The sequence below is a fragment of the Fukomys damarensis genome, unplaced genomic scaffold (genome assembly GCF_012274545.1).
Source record: "Fukomys damarensis isolate Sample0158 unplaced genomic scaffold, DMR_v1.0_HiC HiC_scaffold_29, whole genome shotgun sequence".
Classification (NCBI taxonomy): Eukaryota; Metazoa; Chordata; class Mammalia; order Rodentia; family Bathyergidae; genus Fukomys; species Fukomys damarensis.
This window is the reverse complement of record NW_022900941.1, coordinates 33,573,486-33,593,965: the sequence shown is the minus strand read 5'-3', so window position 1 is coordinate 33,593,965 and position 20,480 is coordinate 33,573,486. Positions and strand designations below refer to the sequence as shown.

The 20,480-nt window shown below is 38.7% G+C and overlaps 1 protein-coding gene across 1 annotated transcript in view; it reads right to left on the bottom strand.

Annotated features, from left to right (window-relative positions):
• The window catches only part of Fmnl2 (formin like 2), a 246,944-nt gene that overhangs the window by 89,486 nt on the left and 136,978 nt on the right, over positions 1-20,480 (bottom strand). Inside the window, exon 3 of the mRNA XM_033757229.1 lies at positions 4,685-4,765. Within this exon, the coding sequence (XP_033613120.1) occupies positions 4,685-4,765 (81 nt within the window). The remainder of the gene's footprint in view (positions 1-4,684; positions 4,766-20,480) is intronic.

The following is a 20,480-nucleotide window of genomic DNA, read 5'->3' as shown; positions in this document are numbered from 1 at the left end:
AAATTAAAGAACACATACTCTCATAAATGATCTTTAGCAACTACAATTACAGCTCACCTATAATAAGTTTAATGCAATATGAACTCCTCTGACTTTTTATAATACAAATCTTTCTCCTCCTAGAAAGTAGATTATGAGAAAAAAATTAGAAAACATACTTATTTCACAAAGTATCTTTAAGTAAGTAGATTATTTTTTGTACCATATATTCACCAACATATCTATGAGTCAAAGATCCCCAAGACACCTCCAGTTTCAAGGATTCAACAGGAGGACTTGGCATGTGGCCATTTCTCAAGGCTGTGATGTATCAGGGAAAAAAAAAAGACCCTCCAGCTAAAAGAAAAGATGCATAGGTTTTAGTATGCAGGAATCCAGTTACAACTCTCCAGCCAAAAGAAAAGATGCACAGGTTTAAGTATGCAGGAATCCAGGTACAGGACTCCAAGATGCATCAAGTTCACTTACGATTCAGTGTCCAAGGTTCTCACTGGGGGTGGCTCAGAGACACTGTCTGCAGTGCTCATGCCAAAATTCCACATTCCCTGTGTTTTCCCAAACAGATACGGCACAGTAAGCCATTCTTGGGAAAAAGTGGGAATACTCTTGAAATACAGATGCCATTAAGGGCCAAGCCAGCAAGCACGCCTTTCTAAGGACAGCAGTCTCAGACTGTTATTCCAGTTCTTTTCTGTGCAACTTAACATACTCCAAAAATAAACATTCAGAGTTATCTCTGCCCCTTAGTCCTCACTTGGGAAGTCCTTCCTGTGATGTATACAACCATGTATACGACCATCCCTAACATACAATTCTTTTGCCTATCAAAATCCTACTTGCCATTCCAGGACTCCCTTCTCTGATAGTAAACACCTCTCTCTCCCTCCTCTTACTACAAGTGCAGTGCAGTCAGCCAGCTCCACAACGCTGACAATGGCTCCCATGGCTTTAGAGACAGATGTCTGGGGCCAAAGTAGGGGATGGAAATGGGAATTCCAGAATGTGGGGTGACAAGAGTCATGCCATACACAGGGGGCCCCATGGCCCAAGGAGACCTGAAATGCTGCTCAGGTTAAATAGGTACAATCCCTTTGCTTCCTTACAGTTTCTTCTTAACTACCACTCCATCGCACCACCCTAAAAAAGACCTTATATTTTTAGATTACAAACACAGTGGGATATGGCAAATAACAAATCCCTAGTGACAAAAGAAAAGGAGAGGCACTCCCCCTCTTCTGAATTGTTGTGCCTCCTGATCTGAAGGCACAGCCAAGCCCAAAGTTCCTGGACATTTTTTCGGTAATAAGGCTGTGCAACGCAGCACCTGCAGCAAGGCAAGTAGGGCAGAAATGGTTAAAGGGTTCTCTCTTCCCAAGGAGAAAAAAAATTAAGAATGGAGTAGAAAGGAGATATTGGGTGGGGCAGGCAGTTCTGTAGCCTGGATACAGAAGGACAAAGGAGGAAAAAGAATTCAGTTTTGCTTTTACTAAAAGGAAAGTAGGGCCTGTGGTCACAAAGCTGAGGCAGCCATTTCCAGGTGCGCTGGCCAGTGCACAACAGCTATTCCCACTGCTGAGCCCTCAGTCTCGGGCTGTGTGCACATGTGGCATTCCAAGATGGGTGCCACGTACAGTTCCGACAGTTTGCAGCCTTGGCTCATCGCCAACTCTGCCTCATGCTTCCCGAGGATGTGCCCTTCTACATCACCAGTGTGAATGCAACATGGACAGCATAACAGAGTACAGTGATCAGTGGCGTGTGTGTGTGTGTGTGTGTGTGTAACACAATGTAACTAAGTCAGAATACTGCGCTAATAGCAGTAACGGCAACAGCTAACATTTTCTAGGCACCAGGCCCAGGGTACACATCTGCAAGGACATGACAGCTGAGACAAGCCAAACTCCTTTGCCCATTTACTACATTACCTTGAGGACCATTCACCTTTCTGCTGGATTCTGGACCAGGGACAAGCCTTGGTATCCATTTCCCTAATGCATCCACCATGAATGCCAATAGCTCGTACTTCTAATTGTATCCAAGATGCTTTAAAACACTTTAAAGAGAAAACATGTGAGCATGGGGACCAGCAAGGAGGAACAGGTAGGATCCATCAACTTCTGTATACTTCTCCTTGCCCTTCCTGGAAAAGGAGGGTTCACAATGAGCCTAGGGAGGTCCTGAGCCCTGTGTGAGTCACAGATAGGTCTCATAGCACAAATGTAGCACCAGCAAAAAACCAGGCTCCTTTCTTCATGGTCTACAGCCTTTTTCCATGCCAGACATGAATACATCTTTGCCCAAAGCATAGCCTAATAACTGCCTGGTATTAAATGAAGGGGCTGGTATACAGAGTTCTAGTTGAAAATATCTGTTTTAGGCTTTTCATTGTCTGCCCTACCAGGTGTCATTTAAAATTATTTAGAAGAAAATGTAAATGGAATATGCTTAAGAGTTTTCTTTTTTTAAAAGACCAAATGAAGTATATTCTATTCATTTGAACAAAAGATAAATGACTAAGTACTGGAAGACTCCAGACTTAAAGGAAGACTGCTCAGCTGACTGACTAAAAGATGATAAAGCTCTGATTTGAAATCTTCCCATCATTACCACCACCCACTGCAGCTGAGAATTTTAAGCTCATTTTAACTGCAAGCCATGCCAATTCCATACAAATCTCCTTTTCAGGCTTTAGGCATTACAATTATGTGGAATATATCCTTTCCTACTGCCTGCTCCTGACAGAAATCTTAATAAAGCAGAGGTGGTTAATCCAACATCCACTTTATTTTTTCTGAGATGAATGACTAATCTTGAAAGATGAGGCACAGACAAAACAAGGCCATTCAGTTGAACTCATGCTGTGCCGGGCAGAGATATCAGGAAGGAAGATCCAGGAGGTTATCACTGGTCCTGCTACTCTTGATCATTTGTAAGAAAACAGAACACTTTCTGAAAAGCTCAGTGGTTGTTCTGTTTTGTATTCTTTGTCTTAACCCAATAACTGATCTAAGGGGGAGCCTAGACCATGGTGAGAGTAAGCCCCAGTCTGCCACCTAAGCACCCTTCTCCTCCTGGACTAGGGGCTGAGAACCTATGCAGCACTCCCAGCGAGTTTGCATATTTTCTGCTTTCTTTTCAGAATGTGAAAAATGTGGAGAGACTTGTTCTGGAATTGAACACATTCTGCATGTGAGGAAAGTTTGGGCTTATGTGGAAATTATCAGCATTCCTTCCCTACTCCACTCAAGATGAGATGCCCAGGGCTGGGTCTGAGCAGCCAGCCTGGAGGTTTCAAGGCTGGAGACTTCTGAAAAACCTTCCCTAAAACAGAGTCCTTTTGCAAAGAAACAGTACAGAAAAACACCAGCTTTCTTTGGAGGGGGATATATTTTGTGGGGGATGGTATGTCTTCCTTTATAACTAACTATCTCTAACTTGATGAAATAAAGGCTGCTATATCCATAAGAAAAAAGACAAACAAGAGAAATGAACAAGAATTAATCAACTGTTGCAATTTGGAGGCCTGGAAACTGATCTTTAAAAAAATACATGTTCTGTATTTCTGACAAGGAAAGGTATTTAATGATACTTTCACAGGGACATTCTTACCATTTTTTTTTTTCTTTTGGTACAGGGACATTCTTAGAAGATGAGGAATGTTATATCACATGTGAGTCTTATATGGCACAGAGAAAAACAGGCAGTCTGTACTCCACCTTCACTGTCATTCCTAGATTTTATTTCCCTTTCTGTGTCAACCACAAAACAAAGGTCCAGAGAACTTCCAAAAGGAAATATAGATATTTTCCTTTGCTTGAAGGATAGGATAGAAATAAGAAGGGTTAGAGTAGCAGAAGTTGAAGAGAAAGAAGAAAAAATTTTTAAAGCCAAGAACCCTGAAAACAGTGGCCAACCAAGAAGAGAATGCCTTTCTTTTCTCCTGAGTCATACCACAAAACAAAAGAGGGAATTCAGACTGAAATATTTCTGCCAAAGCCTTGAAAGCAGGAGTTGTGGAAAGTCAAGGGAAAAACAAGTGCTATCTGGTGAAGAGCCCCTTCATCCATCCTGACCAAGGACAGCTCTGCCCTGAGACATCCCAGGACTGTTCCAGGCTGCAGGGCTGTGCCAGGCTACATGCTTTACCACAAGGCATCAGTTCAAACCAATTGTGTGGCTGCACAAAGCAGAGCTTGTTTGTAAAAGGAGAGACTCAGTTGAGAATGGAATTAGCTGTTCTCCCTTTACCTTCTTGGAGCTTAGGGTAAGGAAGCTGATAAAAATATCAACCCAGGATGCTGGTACACAGCTGGGATGACAATGCCCTAGTGAGTTTTCAAAATCCCTGGAAATCACCAAGGCATAAAAGACAAGTATTCCCCTTGTCAAGCCTGTTACTCCAGGGCCTAATCACCTCTGGACCAGACTCACTGTTCTGTGTAATTGGAAACAATAGTGAGTCAATAACCATCAGCGGTACATGACTCCCACCTAAGAAAGCAATTTTAAATACATCTTTAAATGAAGGGAAGGTATTTCTTTTTCTCTGTCTTCTCACATTGTTGGTATCCAAAGGCTGTTTTCCTGGAGGCTGTGGCAGAACTACTGCAAAGCAAAGCAAAAATAATCTCTTCCAGTGCAGAGGGCTATGTCCACTAATAATGAAGTAACAAATCTACCTTACCTTCCTGGTTACAGCCGGATCCAGATAGCCTTTGAGCTTCTGAATGTACGTGTGGGGAGGATTCTTCACCTGGAATCTTTCCTATAGGAAGCACAAAAGTAAACAGCATGAAAGGTATGAAGGCATGAGATAGGCACAATAGATTAATGTCACTGACCCACGTCTAAAATGCCTCCTGCAAGTAACCATTACGAACTAACTGCTTTAAATCTTTAGAGTAGATGATGTGATCCTCCCCCTATACAGGATGAAATCAAAACTCAAAGAAATGCAGGAGCACCTCCTGGAAACACTTCAGGTCTGTGCAGCTCCAGAGTCCAGGCTGCCTTCTCTGTGTGACCTGCAGTACAGTCTAGAAATCATGCTTTGTCAACCTGTTGTAGGTCCTCTTTTATCAAATATTATTTGGGATCTTTCAATGTTAGCAAATCTTCCATTTTTAGTTGTTTATTTAAGTTTTACCCAGCTTGAGTCAAGTCTTTGGGTGTATTCAAAGATTTGATTTAAACTGGATAAAACTAAATGAATAATGGGTGTACTGCTAAGAGAATGGAGCGTGGGAATGGACAGAATGGAGAGTGAGAACACATGCACGTGTGCTAGTAGTAGTAGTAGTAGTAGTAGTAGTAGTAGTAGTATTCACGGGCTCCTAAAGCAGCTCCAAGTTAGAAAATCCAAAATTAAGTTGATCAGGTTTATACAAGTACAGTCGTATACTCTGTTTACAGTTGGAGGAAATCGAGAAAATCATGGTGGGAGGAGTGAGGTAGGGAAGGGTCATAATCATGAAGACAAATACTGATGAGTCCTGAGAAGTGGCAACGTGACATATCTATAGTAGCTGCATGAGGGCCTCTGGCTTTATACAACTCACTATGCTAGTTCTTAGGTGTCACAACCGTGTAGGGATTGGGTGAGTGTGTACCATATTTTGCCAAAAAGAAAGGTTAGTTTTTAAAAGAAAGATTTGTCATTTAATCAGCTCTAAAAGGAAATAAGTTTTGTCATGAAATGAGGATGTATATGCTTAGAAAGTACACAAGATTTTCAGTACACTTCCAATCTATGCTTTCATGATACAACCCAAAATGTGTTTTCCTAGTAATTCTCTTTCATCTGACTATTTGCTTACTCCACGATGGAACTTTTGGGTATTTCACAACACTGACAATTAATTGGCCAGCATGATTCAGCATTCATCTATCCCATCTGACCTTGTAATTCCTCCAACACAGTGAATCGTGACATCCTTCCAAGGCCACTCAGTCTTACCTTGATTACAAATTTAGAAATACTAAAGATCACCTGATTAGTATTAAAAAGAGCACCTTATTGAAATATTCTTGAAAAATATTTTAATGCTTTATAATGGGGTAAAGTTTGTACTCAGTGCCTCTTAATAATTTCCAGCCAGGCATGGTAGGCATGGTGGCAATTCCACCACTCTGGGAAACCGAGGCAGGAAAAGCACAAGTTCCAGCCCAGGTTGTGCAACTTAGCAACTTACAGAGACTTTGTCTCAAAATTTTAAAAAAGTAAAAAGGAACTGGGATGTAGCCTTGAATTCAATCTCCAGTATTGCAAATACAGTAATTTTTATTACTATTTCCCTTTATTTAAAAATAACCATGGTGAATTTAGTAGTACATAAATTATCTCAACAAAACTACTCAAGAGAGCAACATATTGTTGCTACTTCATACCCAAAGTCTTCTACTCTGAGAGCAATTTTTAAGTAAAAATTTACTAGTAGTCAACATGACTAGTACCTTCATTGTGTATGAAGTCGCATATATGCTTTTAATATTACTTCACTAAGGGATCAGAGGGGATCTTACCCTCAGAAATTTAGTGTTAGTCTAGGTAAAGCTAAAATAATCTCAAAAGGCTCTTAAAAAGAACTTATTAAACCATTCTTGACTGCCAACTTTATGTATGATGACAAAAGCTATCAGAGAGCTATTAGGATATTAATAAAAAGTATGCTTTCTAGTAATATAATTCCAGTTATTCAAATTTTTTAAACTTCAATAATGATTCAAGCTGTGGTCCTTTCTGTAACAGCAAATACAGTGGTACCTCAGTTGTTGAACTCAATTTGATCCAAATTCAAGTTCCAATCCTGAAAAGTTCAAGAACTGAATGTATTTTTCCCATAAGAAATAATGGAAAACCAAATAATTACACAAAACACTGTATGTGGTATAGTTGAGAGCAGCACTTAAGCTGAAGTGTCACCCTTTATGTGTGACTCACTAGGCCTGTACAGGTTTTTTCCAGTCAGATTTTCGGATCCACTATTGAGCAAAGTACAAACACCCAGGTGTTTTTTTTTTTTTCAAACTCTGCTATTCGAGTATCGGAAAGTTCAAGCTTGGAACCATTTGACAAGCGTGGTTTCACTGTACCACCTATCACCTATCTCTATAAAGTCCCTAATGCATGAAGATCAATGAACAATATATTACTCTGGTCAAAGCACTATTTGCTTCAGGACTGAAATTCTAACCTGCAAACAGTTGCTAAGAGACTTCTGATTTCTTTCCTTCTTTTAGGCTATGTCTACACAACAGAAAAACTTACAGTTGTTCCTTTAAAAAAAAAAAATTGGTTTAGTAGTGACTTAGAGGAGCTTCCTCAAATACATTTACTAGTTCTATTCATTATATTTCTTTCCTTAGGTCATCAAATTATGGACAAAGACTAAATAAAGTATACTCATATATTTCTAAATGTGTTTAGCATTGCTGTTGTGATTTTAGGCACATTTTTCATTTAAGTTAACACTGATGTACTTCCACGAGAAAGAAAATCAAGAAGCCTGAGACCTTAAAACACACATGCTCAGGGGATTTAGCTCAGTGGCCTGCCTTGCAAGCGCAAGGACCCAAATTCAGTCCCTGGTACCAAAAAAACACATACATGCTCCACAACCTATCTCCTTGTAAGAAAATTCAGCCTAGCCAGATGTGGTGGCTTGGACAGGAGATCCTTGCAATTTTGAGGACAGCCTGGACTATACAGAGAGTTCAAGGCCAGCCTTAATGAACAGCAAGACCCCATCAAAAGAAAAGAGAAGGAAGAGGATGAGGGGAAGGGGAGGAGAGAAGAGGAGAGGACTCAGCCTACAACAAGGACTTAAACAAAACTGTTCTAAAGAGAAAATATAGCCTGGTGTGGTGGCACACAACTGTAATCTGAGGTAGGAGAACTGCTACAAGTTCAAGGACAGCCTGGGCTACATAGCGAGTTCAGGGGCAGCTGGAACTACACAGCAAGACCTGTCTCAAAAAAACAAGAAAGAATATAAAGTACCAAATATTTTTCTAAAACTTAAGACTGTCCAACACCTAACAGAGCTACTATCTACGTTACAAATTCTACACCTGACTCCCCAACCTTTTCTTTTTGTCTATCTTCAAAAGGACCTTTGGAGCAATGTGGAAACAGTTTGGATAAATAACAGGCATCATATTTATTTGTAATTGATACTTCTTTCTCTAAATATCAGAATTTTAAACGTATCACTCGAAATCCAAAACTACCTTGCAGTTTTCCACAGCCCTGTCTTCTATATCTGCTTTCTACCATGTACCATTTTTAATAACTAAAAACCAGGGAACTTCCAGGGAAATGGCAGAATCATAAGCAACAACATAGCCTCTCTAAAGTGCAGAATGCAAACACTGGAAAATAACAAGTTGGGAAAGAAGAAAAAAAAAAAAACAGAAGCAGATCCCTGGGAAGTAGGAAGGATCTGACAAGAAAATTAAACCAACAGAGAAACTGAAGAGGCAGAAGATAACTCAAAGGGAAGGGACAATCTGCATTTTTCTCCCCAGCTCCTGATTCATGGGGAAAGGGAAACCAAAATTACAGAGACAGACTGAAAGCTGGTGAAACCAGAGAGTCTCAAGGAAAAATGGTGGAATGGATTGGCAGGTTCTGTGAGATGCAGGGAGACAAGGAGATTCTACTGACAAGTGAGTCCTTCATAAGCAACCACTGAGTGAATAACTCCAGTCCAAGTCCCTTTCATATCCCCTGGAAAGAGTGACAGCCACCATTCCAGAGAAAGATTGACTGTTTGAACCTGGGACTCAGAGCAGCCACTGAATGGCTTCACTTTGGGACTCTCAGTATTGCATTCCCACAGTGACTGGGTGGGACAGCCGTGGGAGATAGCTTTGGTCAGGGGGCCAGGGTCAGGCTGGAGGCCCCCTGAGGAGTTTAAGCTAAAGGATGCAGGCCTCGCCTTTACAACCAGAGACTATGCTCTCCCTGACTTGCTCTAGATTGGAAAGACAGCACTGGCACCCTCATTCTAATCCTACTACTTGTGGTACCTACACCCAGTACAGATCTGGGGTCTGACTGCCTTCTTTATCTACCAGTGTGAGCAAGGACACATTTTTTGACTTGAATACTGCCCAAAATTGTAAATACTGGGAAAAAACCACATATTCAAAATGACAGAGAAATTTGTGTGTTTTTGTTTTTTTCTTTTTTTTTTAATCCCTTTCCTCTTTTCTTCACCAGTATATTGGGTTTTGTGGGATTTTCCTTTGTCCTTCCTTCTTCTTTTTCTTACTTCTTTCTTTCTTCTTCTTATTTTCCCCCCCTTTTTTGGTACTGGGGATCGAACTCAGGTCCTTGCGCTTGCCAGGCAGGCAGCGGAACCCCTGAGTTAAATCCCCAGCCCCCTTACTTTTTTCTTTTTTGTAATTTCTTTATTTTTTCACTTCTCCCTTAGTTTTTCTACCTTTAATTTTTTCCCACTATTTTTACTCCTCATATAATTTTTCTCCCTTTCTCTTTTATCTTCTATTATTTTCCTTTACCTTTACCCAATTCTATAAACACCCTTCTACTCTCTGATAGACTCCTTTGTAGACTCCATTTCTCTCCTCCTTCTCATAGGTAGTTTAAGGTGCTGAATTTTTCTTTTTGCATTCTCCCATTCCCAAACCCTGTATCTTTAACGGTATACTCATAAAGCTTTATTAATGTTGTGTTAGTTCATTAACTCTGTACAATTACTGTTGAATTCTCTTCTACCATTAGCAGAAATATAATTGTCGCATTTAATACATATAACTGTAAATCAATACCTGGGTTGTCTTAATACTCACACTGTAATTGTGGGTCTCTCTTCTAGGATTAGGGGTGGAACATAACTGGTCTTATGGCATATTAATATCCAACTTTTCTTGGACAATACTACTGCAGCTAGCTTGCTTGATATTACCAGGATTGCATAATTGTTGCTATTTCTCTGTAAGCCAACACTCAGATTACTTTCAATACTAGAATGCATTCCCAGAGAACTCAGCGATGGGTGAATAACAATGTATCCTCCCCTCCAAAATTAACCAAGGTGGTCAGATCTTGGGACTGAACCAAAGAATTGTAATGAATCACACCCAAATCACTGTACATCACTGAAAAGCAATGAAAGAGATCACCATACTAACAACAAAGTTTTTACACTACAAGTATCCACAAGGCTCAGCACAAAATTCCCAACCAATAACTAAATACCTACAATGATGCTCAACATCACTGCTAGGAATATGTTACTTTAATAAGTCCTGAACTTCAAATACACCAAGTAAAAATAATGATGAAAAAAGAATTCTTAGTCATAGTGACTAAAGCACAAATTTAGTGACTTTTATCAGTACAAATTAACGAGCCATCAGAAAGGTTTTAAAAAAAAAAATACAAAGTTTCCTTCAAAATGTCTAATCACACAATACAATCACCCTCAGCTCCTGCCATTTATCTCTCTGTATGAACAAATCACTTTCAGGAAATGTTGGAGGATGGGAAATATCAATTGCTTGACATTTTTGAACCATTCCCAAAGCATTTTTTCAAAAGACACCAAATTCATATAGTATTAAAATTCAGATGTACTAGGACAACAAATTGCATTAGAAGGGAGATAAAAACGCAGATGAAAATAAACCTTAGAATCACAGAATCATAACTAAGCTTTATACAATATCAAATACTAGAACTCAGGTTTTCTGACTAATCTTAGTTCTTTTAACTACAGGATAGAAAGCACACTCATCTTAATGACTGGGTAAAAGTTTTGTTTTGTTTGATGGGATAGAAACCAGGACCTTGCTCATGTTACAATTGCTCTATCACTGAGCTACATTCCCAGCCTTTCCTTATGTGACTTTAAGACAGGTTCTTGCTAAATTGCCCAGCATGGCCTTGAAATCATAATCTCTTGACTCAGCCTCCTAAGCAGCTGGGATTACAAGCATGTGACACCATGACCAGTACATACAGTAGAAGTTCTTAAAAGAGTAGAAACATTCTGTTCTTCACTAAGTCTCAGTATATACAAGAAAACTTGTTCAAAGACTAAACTTCTTTTAAATGCTACATGAAAATCACTTCTCTTTTATTTTCAAGATGAGCTTTTAAAGTTTGCAAGTATTCCAGGAAACTATACCATAAGTCCCCTGTACAGGGTATACCTATGACAGGACTATTACTAGGCCTAAGTCAGCCAACTCATGTCTGAGCTAAAAGATATTTGCTGCTGCTGCTGCTGCACCTGAGCTGTGACTCTCATGGTCCTCCAACTGCCGAGTGCCTTTCATGCATTTCTCACTCACTGTCATGAGGAAGGTGAGGCTGTCCACACACAGATCTGCTTACCAGATATGGAAGACATGAACGGTTTACTGTATAAGATTCCTTTATGTAACAACTAAGGTTCCAGCCTACTATAGCAATAAATGAAAAACAAGTCCACTCTTAAAGGTACTAAATAAAAGGGGTGTGATGGATACACTAAAGAAATTAGATAAGTCACAGTAAATGGAAATCGGTGACTATGCTACCACATGGCTTTTGTTTTTAACTGGGGATCAATCCTGGGCTGGTATCACAGGCATTTGCCACCACAACTAGCGACCTCTCTAGTCACATAAAGATGGCCTTAGGTTCTTCCAAATCAGCTGAACTGCTTCTCTGGGACTTCCTTTCCTTTCTCTATTTAAGTGTAATAAAGTTTGTCTCTGAAAGCCTCCTATATAAAGGTTTGGAATTGGACATTGCATTCTTCTGGCAAAACATTTCTGATCTTTTATATCCTCTCTAACCATATGCAAGCACATGAGAAATTGACATTAATTTTGTATGGAGTGGACTTGCAACAAGCATGTTATAAGCTCCATCCCATTAATCATATTTTAATAAGCGTCCTAAACTCACACAGAATTCCTCTTATACCTTCATATACCTCATACCTTCATATTCTAAGATCTAATTAAATTATAGTAAGACATCTGAAAATAGAAGAAGGCTCAAGAAAATGAATGCCTCTCACACATTTAATATCATTTATTTCCAAGTTTGGAATGGCCACAGAGTTACTTAATCTGTTTCACTAAGTATAACAGTAGAGCTACATAAACTGCTTAAACATTCTTGGGGATAAAGTAGATGCCACCATTATTAGGGTTTTATTACAATGGAGAGTGAAAATTCAAAGGCCTCTGCTTTCATACACACAAGCTAACTATATTTGAACTTTTTATTCCTAGAAGCTGAAGATTGATGGGTTCAGGGCATCCTTTCCCAAGGCTAAGCAAGCAAACTGTACTCATCATAATCACAAACGGTACTGCTGCCATTGCTGAGTACTAATTTGCAAGGCTGAGCTTGGTGCTAAGTGCTCTTCAGAGTTAGGTGGACAAGAATAAGCCGTATCATCAAGGGGTATATACTCTCAAGTGGATAATGTTGACTCAAACAGATGCAGAAAAAATAATAAAATATGGCATTAATATTGCATATAAACTGAAGTACTCTACACAGTATAGGAAAGGCCAAGAACAATGCATGAGCAATGGTGAAGGATGCCAAGACCAAACAGGGGTCCTAAGCAAGAGGGACCGAGGTTAAGTCATAACACATCAGCCTTCACAGTGCTAACAACTTATACAAATGGAGAGCAGCAAATATGTCTAGCCTCACCCAGGAATTGAGAGCACCAAAGTCCCCAACGAGAACCCGTATTTCTTGTTAACCCACAAAATTTTAAAACTGTGAAACTTCAGAAAGGTTGCCAGATTAAACCATCGACAGAAAGTATGCATATTTCAGTATGTAAAGAGTGAGAAAAGAGGACAATTTAGACAAAATAAGGAAAAAATTGTTAAGACATATTTACTTAATTACTATAATAGCCAAGAAAACTACCAGGCACTTGGCAAACAGCACTGCTCAGTAAGGAATGGTGGTGATTTGTTGTTGTTGTTGTTGTTGTTGTTGTTGAGAACCTAAGAACTAGAATGAGGAAATGTCAGGTGGTATTCTAATTTGTGTAACAACTACCAAAGGAAGTTGGTGTCTGCTGTTCAAACATTTAAAAGGGTCCCCATGGTCACTATTAGATTAAAAATAAAATTCTGCTCACCAAGCCCCTGTCACTGAACATTTTAAATCTTACAGTCACATTTAGGTCCTCCTTCCAGGCACTGTCAAGAATAACACCAATTCATTTGGGGGAAAAAATTATAATTTTATTCCATCATTCATCCAGAACACATTATACAAGACACTATGTAAAAAGCACAAAGAGAGATAAATTCAATTCCAAAGCATTAAATATCATCTGTGTGATACCAGAGACATAGCTATAATACAAAGTAGAATATGATAAGAGCCATATGTGATCCTCCAAGTTCAAAGAAAGGTGAGGCTCTTTCCAACCGAGATGATCAAAGGAATCTTGCTGGAGAAAGTGGCTTTTGAATTGGATTTTGAAAGACAGGCAGCATACTGATATCCTGGGATGGTGTGAGAGTTTTCCAGATGGGAGAACATGGGAACAAAGGCAGAGAAGCATGGGGCACGTGCTAGTTACTTCAAGGGAGTTATCTGGTTTCCAGGAACATCGTGTATGAAAAGAACCTAAATAATAAATTGAAACAAGCAAGATGGATGTCAAATAATAGGCCAATGAGTATAGGACAGACAAGAGAGAGTCACCTGGGAGTTGGTGCTGTAGAAAAACATATGGATAATACTGTATAGCTCTCCATTCTTCACTCTCAACTTTAAATGCTGCCCATTTCTGCACTATACTAGACTTGAAAATCAACATACTAGATTCATTCCACAGCCACAGCTTCTTGGAGAGCTTTAAAGCATTCTTCACCTCGAATATGAAATCATTTTCCTAGTCAGGGAGAAAAGGACAACTTTCCAAGTGTTCCATTATAGCTTTCAGACTGAAAATAACTTTTGATGAGACTCTTCCAAATTATTTCCTTTATTTAGACTAGCAAGTTTCTTGTAATTTAACAGGTCTTTCCTGATCACAACATCTCATAATTCATTTTCAAATATGTAGTTATGAGTTGAACTTCTTTGATCCTAATCATAGCTCACTTTGGCCAATTAAAAAGTGTTTTCATTGAATTTGTTGATCTTATGATGGAAGAGGTCATACTCCAGAGTTTACTTACTATCTCATGTTGTCCAAAGCCAAAATTCAACTACCAAGGCACTTGGCAAACCACACTGCTCAGAAAGGAATGGTGGTGATTTGTTGTTGTTGGTGGTGGTGTTGAGAACCTAAGGACTAGAACGAGGAAATATCATATTTATAGTAGAAAATCTTTAGGATGATCTTCAAATTTTTTGCTTTACCCTCTCCTTAGCCAAAGATGTCATCCTCCTACTCTATTTTAGATTAGTGTTTCTTAAAGTGTAATCTAACAAGGCCTACATCTAAATCAATTGAAGATGCTAGTTAAACTGCAAGTTCTCTTGACCAATCCATCAAATAACCAGTAATGTGCATCCTCCTATGTTCTCTAAGTAGCTCTCCTATATACTAAAGCTTATCAGTTATGGCTTTACACTCTATTTCCTACTTTGAATTACTGAATACTATATATACTTAATCTACAACAAAAGATGTGAATGAAACTGATCCTTCATATATATAGATGATACACAAATGGCAAAGAGGACCATTAAAAATGTTCAACATTGGGCCAAGGATTTAGCACAGAGGCATCACACCTGCCTCACAAGCACAAGGACATGAGTTCGATCCTAGGTACCGAAAAATAAAATAAATAAATAAACAGATAAGTATATTCAACATTATAATTCATTAGAGAAATGTGAATTAACACCACAAAAATACAGCTTTATGTCCAATAAAAACAGCTTAATTGAAAGTACTGACAATACCAAGGGTTGGTGAGGATTTGGAGCAAGTGGGACCCTATTACATTACTGGAGTGCAAAGGACTTTAAGATTTTTTTAAAAGTATCTCAAAAACTTAAATATATTCATTTTCTTTTTTACTGAGTATAGCTCTCTTTTCTAAAAGGTTTATATTATTTCATTAATTTCACTTACTATAATTAATCTTTTGCAAATAAGAAGGCAACTAAGAGATAAAGGGATGGGGAAAAAAAGGAGAGGAAAAAGACAAGATATGATACGCATGCATAGCAACATGATGAATATGATCATTACATACTGTAAATATGTATTAATAAATAATAAAAATAGGAAGGAGAGGAGAAATGGAAAGGGAAATGGAAAAGGCAAGAATCCACCAGAAATTAGCCAACTAGTCAACTGCCTTTTTGATTGTTTAAGGAGACAGGGTCTCAATATGTTGCCCAGGTTGGCAATCCTGCAACTTCGGGGCTCAACTGATTCCTCCATTTCTTCCTCTATACCCCAAGACAAGCTGAGAAAGAAGGTTGCAAAAAAAAAATGAAAGAAGGTTGAAAGTAGGTTCTTCTAAATGGGTCATTGCTGAGGACATCTGCAGGTTGTGACTGAAATATAAACACATCACCAACTTATTGGGAATGCCTATTCTACAGGGCTTAGATAAACTTGGGAAGTTGTATTATCTCTGAAAATATGAATGCTTACATCATCAGGTAAGTGATGAGGTCAAAGTGATTATAATGAGAACAAGCAGTGGTTTTAAGGGCAAGAAATACATCCATAATCATGCTATTTCTCATACCTGAAGGTGTGACTGGAAGCCTTGGCCTTGCCTTCAGCTAGTATCAGTATGTTCGTGTAAAGTACATACTCTCTAATCCTACATATAGCTGTCCCTTTCTTACAGAATCCAAACCACATTTCTAATTCATTTTCTTCATGTCTCACTGCACCTTCAACATCTACAATATTATTATATATCAAAACCAATTCACCTTGTATTTCTGCTATTTAAGTAAAATCACTATGTTGCTTCACTGCAGCAGCAAAAAAATAGACCATAGACTCCTCAATGACTTCAAAAAAGGATGTTTTTTGTTTTGGTTTGGTTTTTGGTTTCTTGAGACAGGATCGGTCTCATTATGTAGTTGTGTCTGACCTGGAACTAACTCACTATGTAGCCGAGGCTGGTCTCGAACTCACAGCGATCCTCCTGCCTCAGCCTCCCGAGTGCTGGGATTACAGGTGTGCGCCACCACGCCCAACTGAAAAAAGGATGTTTTAAAAACACTTTATTTCCTTGAAAGATCATCAAGAACCCTACAGGCAAAAAGGAGACCGTGCACACATGGATTGAGAGGTCTCTATTAATAGTCTCTCTGTAGCTGACCTTTGTAAAAGTTATGTCTTACTTTTTTTTCAATTTCTTGTTTTGAAAGATTCAATGTTTGGTGATGCATGATAGCCATAGTGTGTGACACATCACTCTTCACAGTGTGAGCTTAATATATCATTTAATTGACTAATGGTGAAGAAACCACAATTACATGGTGACCTAAGTCAACAACTGCCAATTTTTCAAAAACTTTTCCAAACCATTTTGGGTTTTTTATACATATAATTTTTCAGAATCAGGTACTGGTTGACCTCAACTACTTGCTGCAAGACTGCCAGAAAGTCATTTGACTTTAGTTTTGTGAAAGGTAAACAAAAATGGCCTTCCATAGCAAAAGATTATGAGTTAAATGTCCAAGTGTCCAAACAATACAATGCAGTATCTGTGTTACCTAGTGGAAATTCTTAGCAAGGATGCCTTAAATTTTCTTAGCAAGTATTTTCAATCTCAGTCTAACCCATGTCCATTCAAGTGCTATATAATTCTCCATTTCCTGTAACAGTGTCTCCACATTTACCAAAAGTGCCTGAATAAGGCTACTTCAAACACATGGCCCCATAGTATAAGCCAGCTCAGATACTTAACTAGTTTAAAAGGGGCAGGGGAAGAACCTACAGTTCCATTTGTATGCCCAGGCAGGAAGGCAGTCAATGTTCATTTTGATGAAAGGAAGCCTTAAAGCTTCTAGTCATACTAAGCGCTTGGAATCTAGCTCTGGTAACTGACAACAAATACTGCTTCTGAAAATGCACTTGTATTACACACCAAAGACAGCAGCTGGAAAGGAATTAATTATAGCTCTTCCCCTTTAGGCTATCTCCTCCCTTTTTTCTCTCTCCTCACTCCAGACCCAGTGAGGTAGCCCAGCATCTTTCCGCTACCAAAATAGCTATATTATGACAAAGGAAATCTCAAGAAGAGAAAAGATGTAAACTCATTTCTAACTTCAAACTCAATTTTCTGGAACTGCAGAGATTCTGAACCCAAAAAAGCTAAATATACTGTGAGTTGGCATGTGTTCCTCTGATTGCTTCTCCAGTGTTTTAAAATGAAGGAATGAGAGACTAGGAACGAAGCCTAATCAAAGGGAAATTGCTTTCAGAAAGAAACTTAAACTTGTCTACAGTACTTTTCAACAGCAATTAAGACAATACTTTTCTTGCTTTGGAGATATTGAGAAAAGGAAAATGACCTCTTTAAAACCTCAAAAAGAAGAAAGCCAAGAGCCAAAAATGCCCTTTTCCTAAAGCTTGGTTAAAAAAATGATAATAACTATATTCCATAGCCAATTCTTGCCTGGCATATTTTGATGGAATTCAAACAAGTTGGTACAGTACTAGCAAACATTTGGAATCTTTTCCCAGCTCGAATTATTCTATGAGGTAACTACTTTGGGGAAACTTATATGCATGCCCTGTAACTTCACTATCTGTTTTCCTCAATGTACATAACTGCCTAGCCAATTAATAAATTAATAAATACATAAATAAAAGTCTCAACTGTGCACAGTGGTCCAGATCTGTAACATCAGCTACTTTGCAGGCTGAGACAACAGATTTCAAGTTCAAGGCCAGCCTGGGCAACTTAACAAGACCCTGGCTCAAAACTAAAAAGGGTTGGGAATATAGCTCAATGGTGGAGCACCCCTAGTTTCAATCTTCAATACCATTAAAAAAACAAATATAAGTCTTAATACTGAACACAACTCAAAGCTAAACCAACCAACCAAAATCAGTCCCTATGACTGAGACTACAGATACTGTATGCTAAGCATTTCCTTCTCCCTGGACATTGGCGACTCTGCATTTGTCATCCTCTTTCACAGGCAGGCCTGGTCTGTAGGCTAAGAGCACAAGCGATATACTCCCCGCCCAGGCCTGGCAAAGTGTGCCCCTGCATATTCTTTCTTCCACTTATTGGAAAGAGACAAACTCCCAGGTTGAAACAAGAAGCTACACATTGAAAATAGCTTCATGAGCATACTTCATTGTGTAGAATTTTACCCTTGATGACCAACAAAATTTTATTTGGATTATTATGTGAATGAAAATCTTATTATGCAACTCATTATACATTTTGGCATCTATCTATTAATTGGTCAAATACTGACCTCCCTACTATACGTCCACGTCTTTACCTCCAATCAATGAATGTGACCTTATTTGGTAAAAGAATCTTTGCAAATGTAGTGAAGCTAAGGACCTCAACATGTGATCATCCTGGAGTACCCAAATAAGATTTAAATTCACTTATGGATCCTTATACAAAAGAAGACACAGACACAGAGAGAAGAGGAGAAGGCCATGTGGACTGAGGAATAGACTAGACTACACAATCCGCAGCCAAAGAATACCTAGAACCACCAGAAGCTGGCAATAGAAGACTCTACCCTAGTAGAGGGAACAGGGCTTAGTCAACACTTTGACTTCAGACTTGTTTTCACAACTATGACAATAATACATTTCTGTAGTTTTAACTTGTCAAAACAGATAATTTTGGAGCACACAAAATCATAAGAAAATTCCATAACTCACTCAGTAATTTTAGTAGTGACACTGGTATTGTTATTTGAAACGTTTTTATATTATAGGAAAAGACTATATTATTAATGTTTGTTAGGGATCACATTTCAATGTAAAAATGATAAAATCAAGGAGATTATGTAAACATAAAAACTGATGTGGAAATATCCATATACACTCAATTTTTAGACATTATTATCAAAGTCTAGACACATAAATAAAAAGCATTCACCCAGCAGGTGTGATGAAACTGTCGCTCTCATTCTTATCTCTAATACCATCTCCAAATTTTTTTTAAAAAGCCTCCTTGGAGAAACAACCAGGTTTAGGATATGCAAAATACAAGTTAAACCTCAGAGATCTTTCTGTACCACAAAATGAGCTCACAAGAATTAACAGGATTATGTAAAAGAACAAAGACAGAATGAATGGGTTTTCACAAGGCTAAGAAGTGATATAAAGCCTCAAAACAAAAACTCATGAGTTCACAGTGATACTTAAAAAAGAAGGCAGAGAAAAATCTTTAGGTCACTCTCTGAGGTACCTATTAAACCATATCCTTGCTTTAAAAAGCAGCAGAGAGAAAGAAAACAGGAACAATTATATCTCTGATTAAACTAAGAACTGGTTAACAGGTCTAGATACCAGATGAACATAGAAGGGAAAGGAAATTAGGGAATCTTTGCTTTACAACTCCTAAAAATTCTGATTCCACCAAAGATTATCAATTGGCTTTAAATCCATTATGTAGAAAGTTAAGTAACTGGACATAAACATGATATCAAAGTAACACTGTACAGAGAGAAAACATAATTCTAAATGGAGACATCAGATTGTCATCTAATGAATTAGAAATGCTTACCTAATGGCAAAACCACCACATATTGTCTCCTATGATATCTGTGACAAAGATGTTAAACATCACTCTATCGTGTCTTAAATCTAAGTCTAGTTCAGAGAAAATTCAGGAAGGTCAACCGTAGGAAATAACTGAGTACAAGTAGAAAGTGAAAACTCCCTATAAGAGAACTTGACTGGTATCATCACCCTATGACCATTGTCTTACTTTTCTCTTGCTGCTAAGACAAAATACCAGACACTCAAAGTTAAAGGGGGAAAGGTGTACTTAGCTCATAGTTTGTATCAGTTTCACTCCACACTCAGCTGGCTCCAAGACAGGGTGGCACAGCAGAGGGGGCTCACAGAGGAGAAACAGTTCATGGCAGCAGAAGACAGCAAAAGCAAACAATCAAAGGATGACCACAACTCTTCCTACCCTTTATATCTTATTTAGGCTGTTTAGGGGAGATAGCACAAACACCCCTAATCCCAGCGCCCTTGAGCTTAGCAGTGCACCAAGAATCAATTCCAGCATCACACACTCTAAATCCAGCGACCTTTGAAAAAGCCCCACCTAAGACTGTATGAGTCTTCGGGAGGACATCTAAACACAAGCTGCGACAACCACCATGAACAAAGCCCACTCTAGATTGAAGGAGATGAAAGGAACATAACATACAGATGCAACATGCGACTGATCCTGTGCCATCAAAGAAATCAACCAATACCAGGGCCGGGGATTTAGCTCAGCGGTTCGGTGGCCTGCCTTGAAAGCACAAGGACCCAAGTTCAATCCCTGGCACC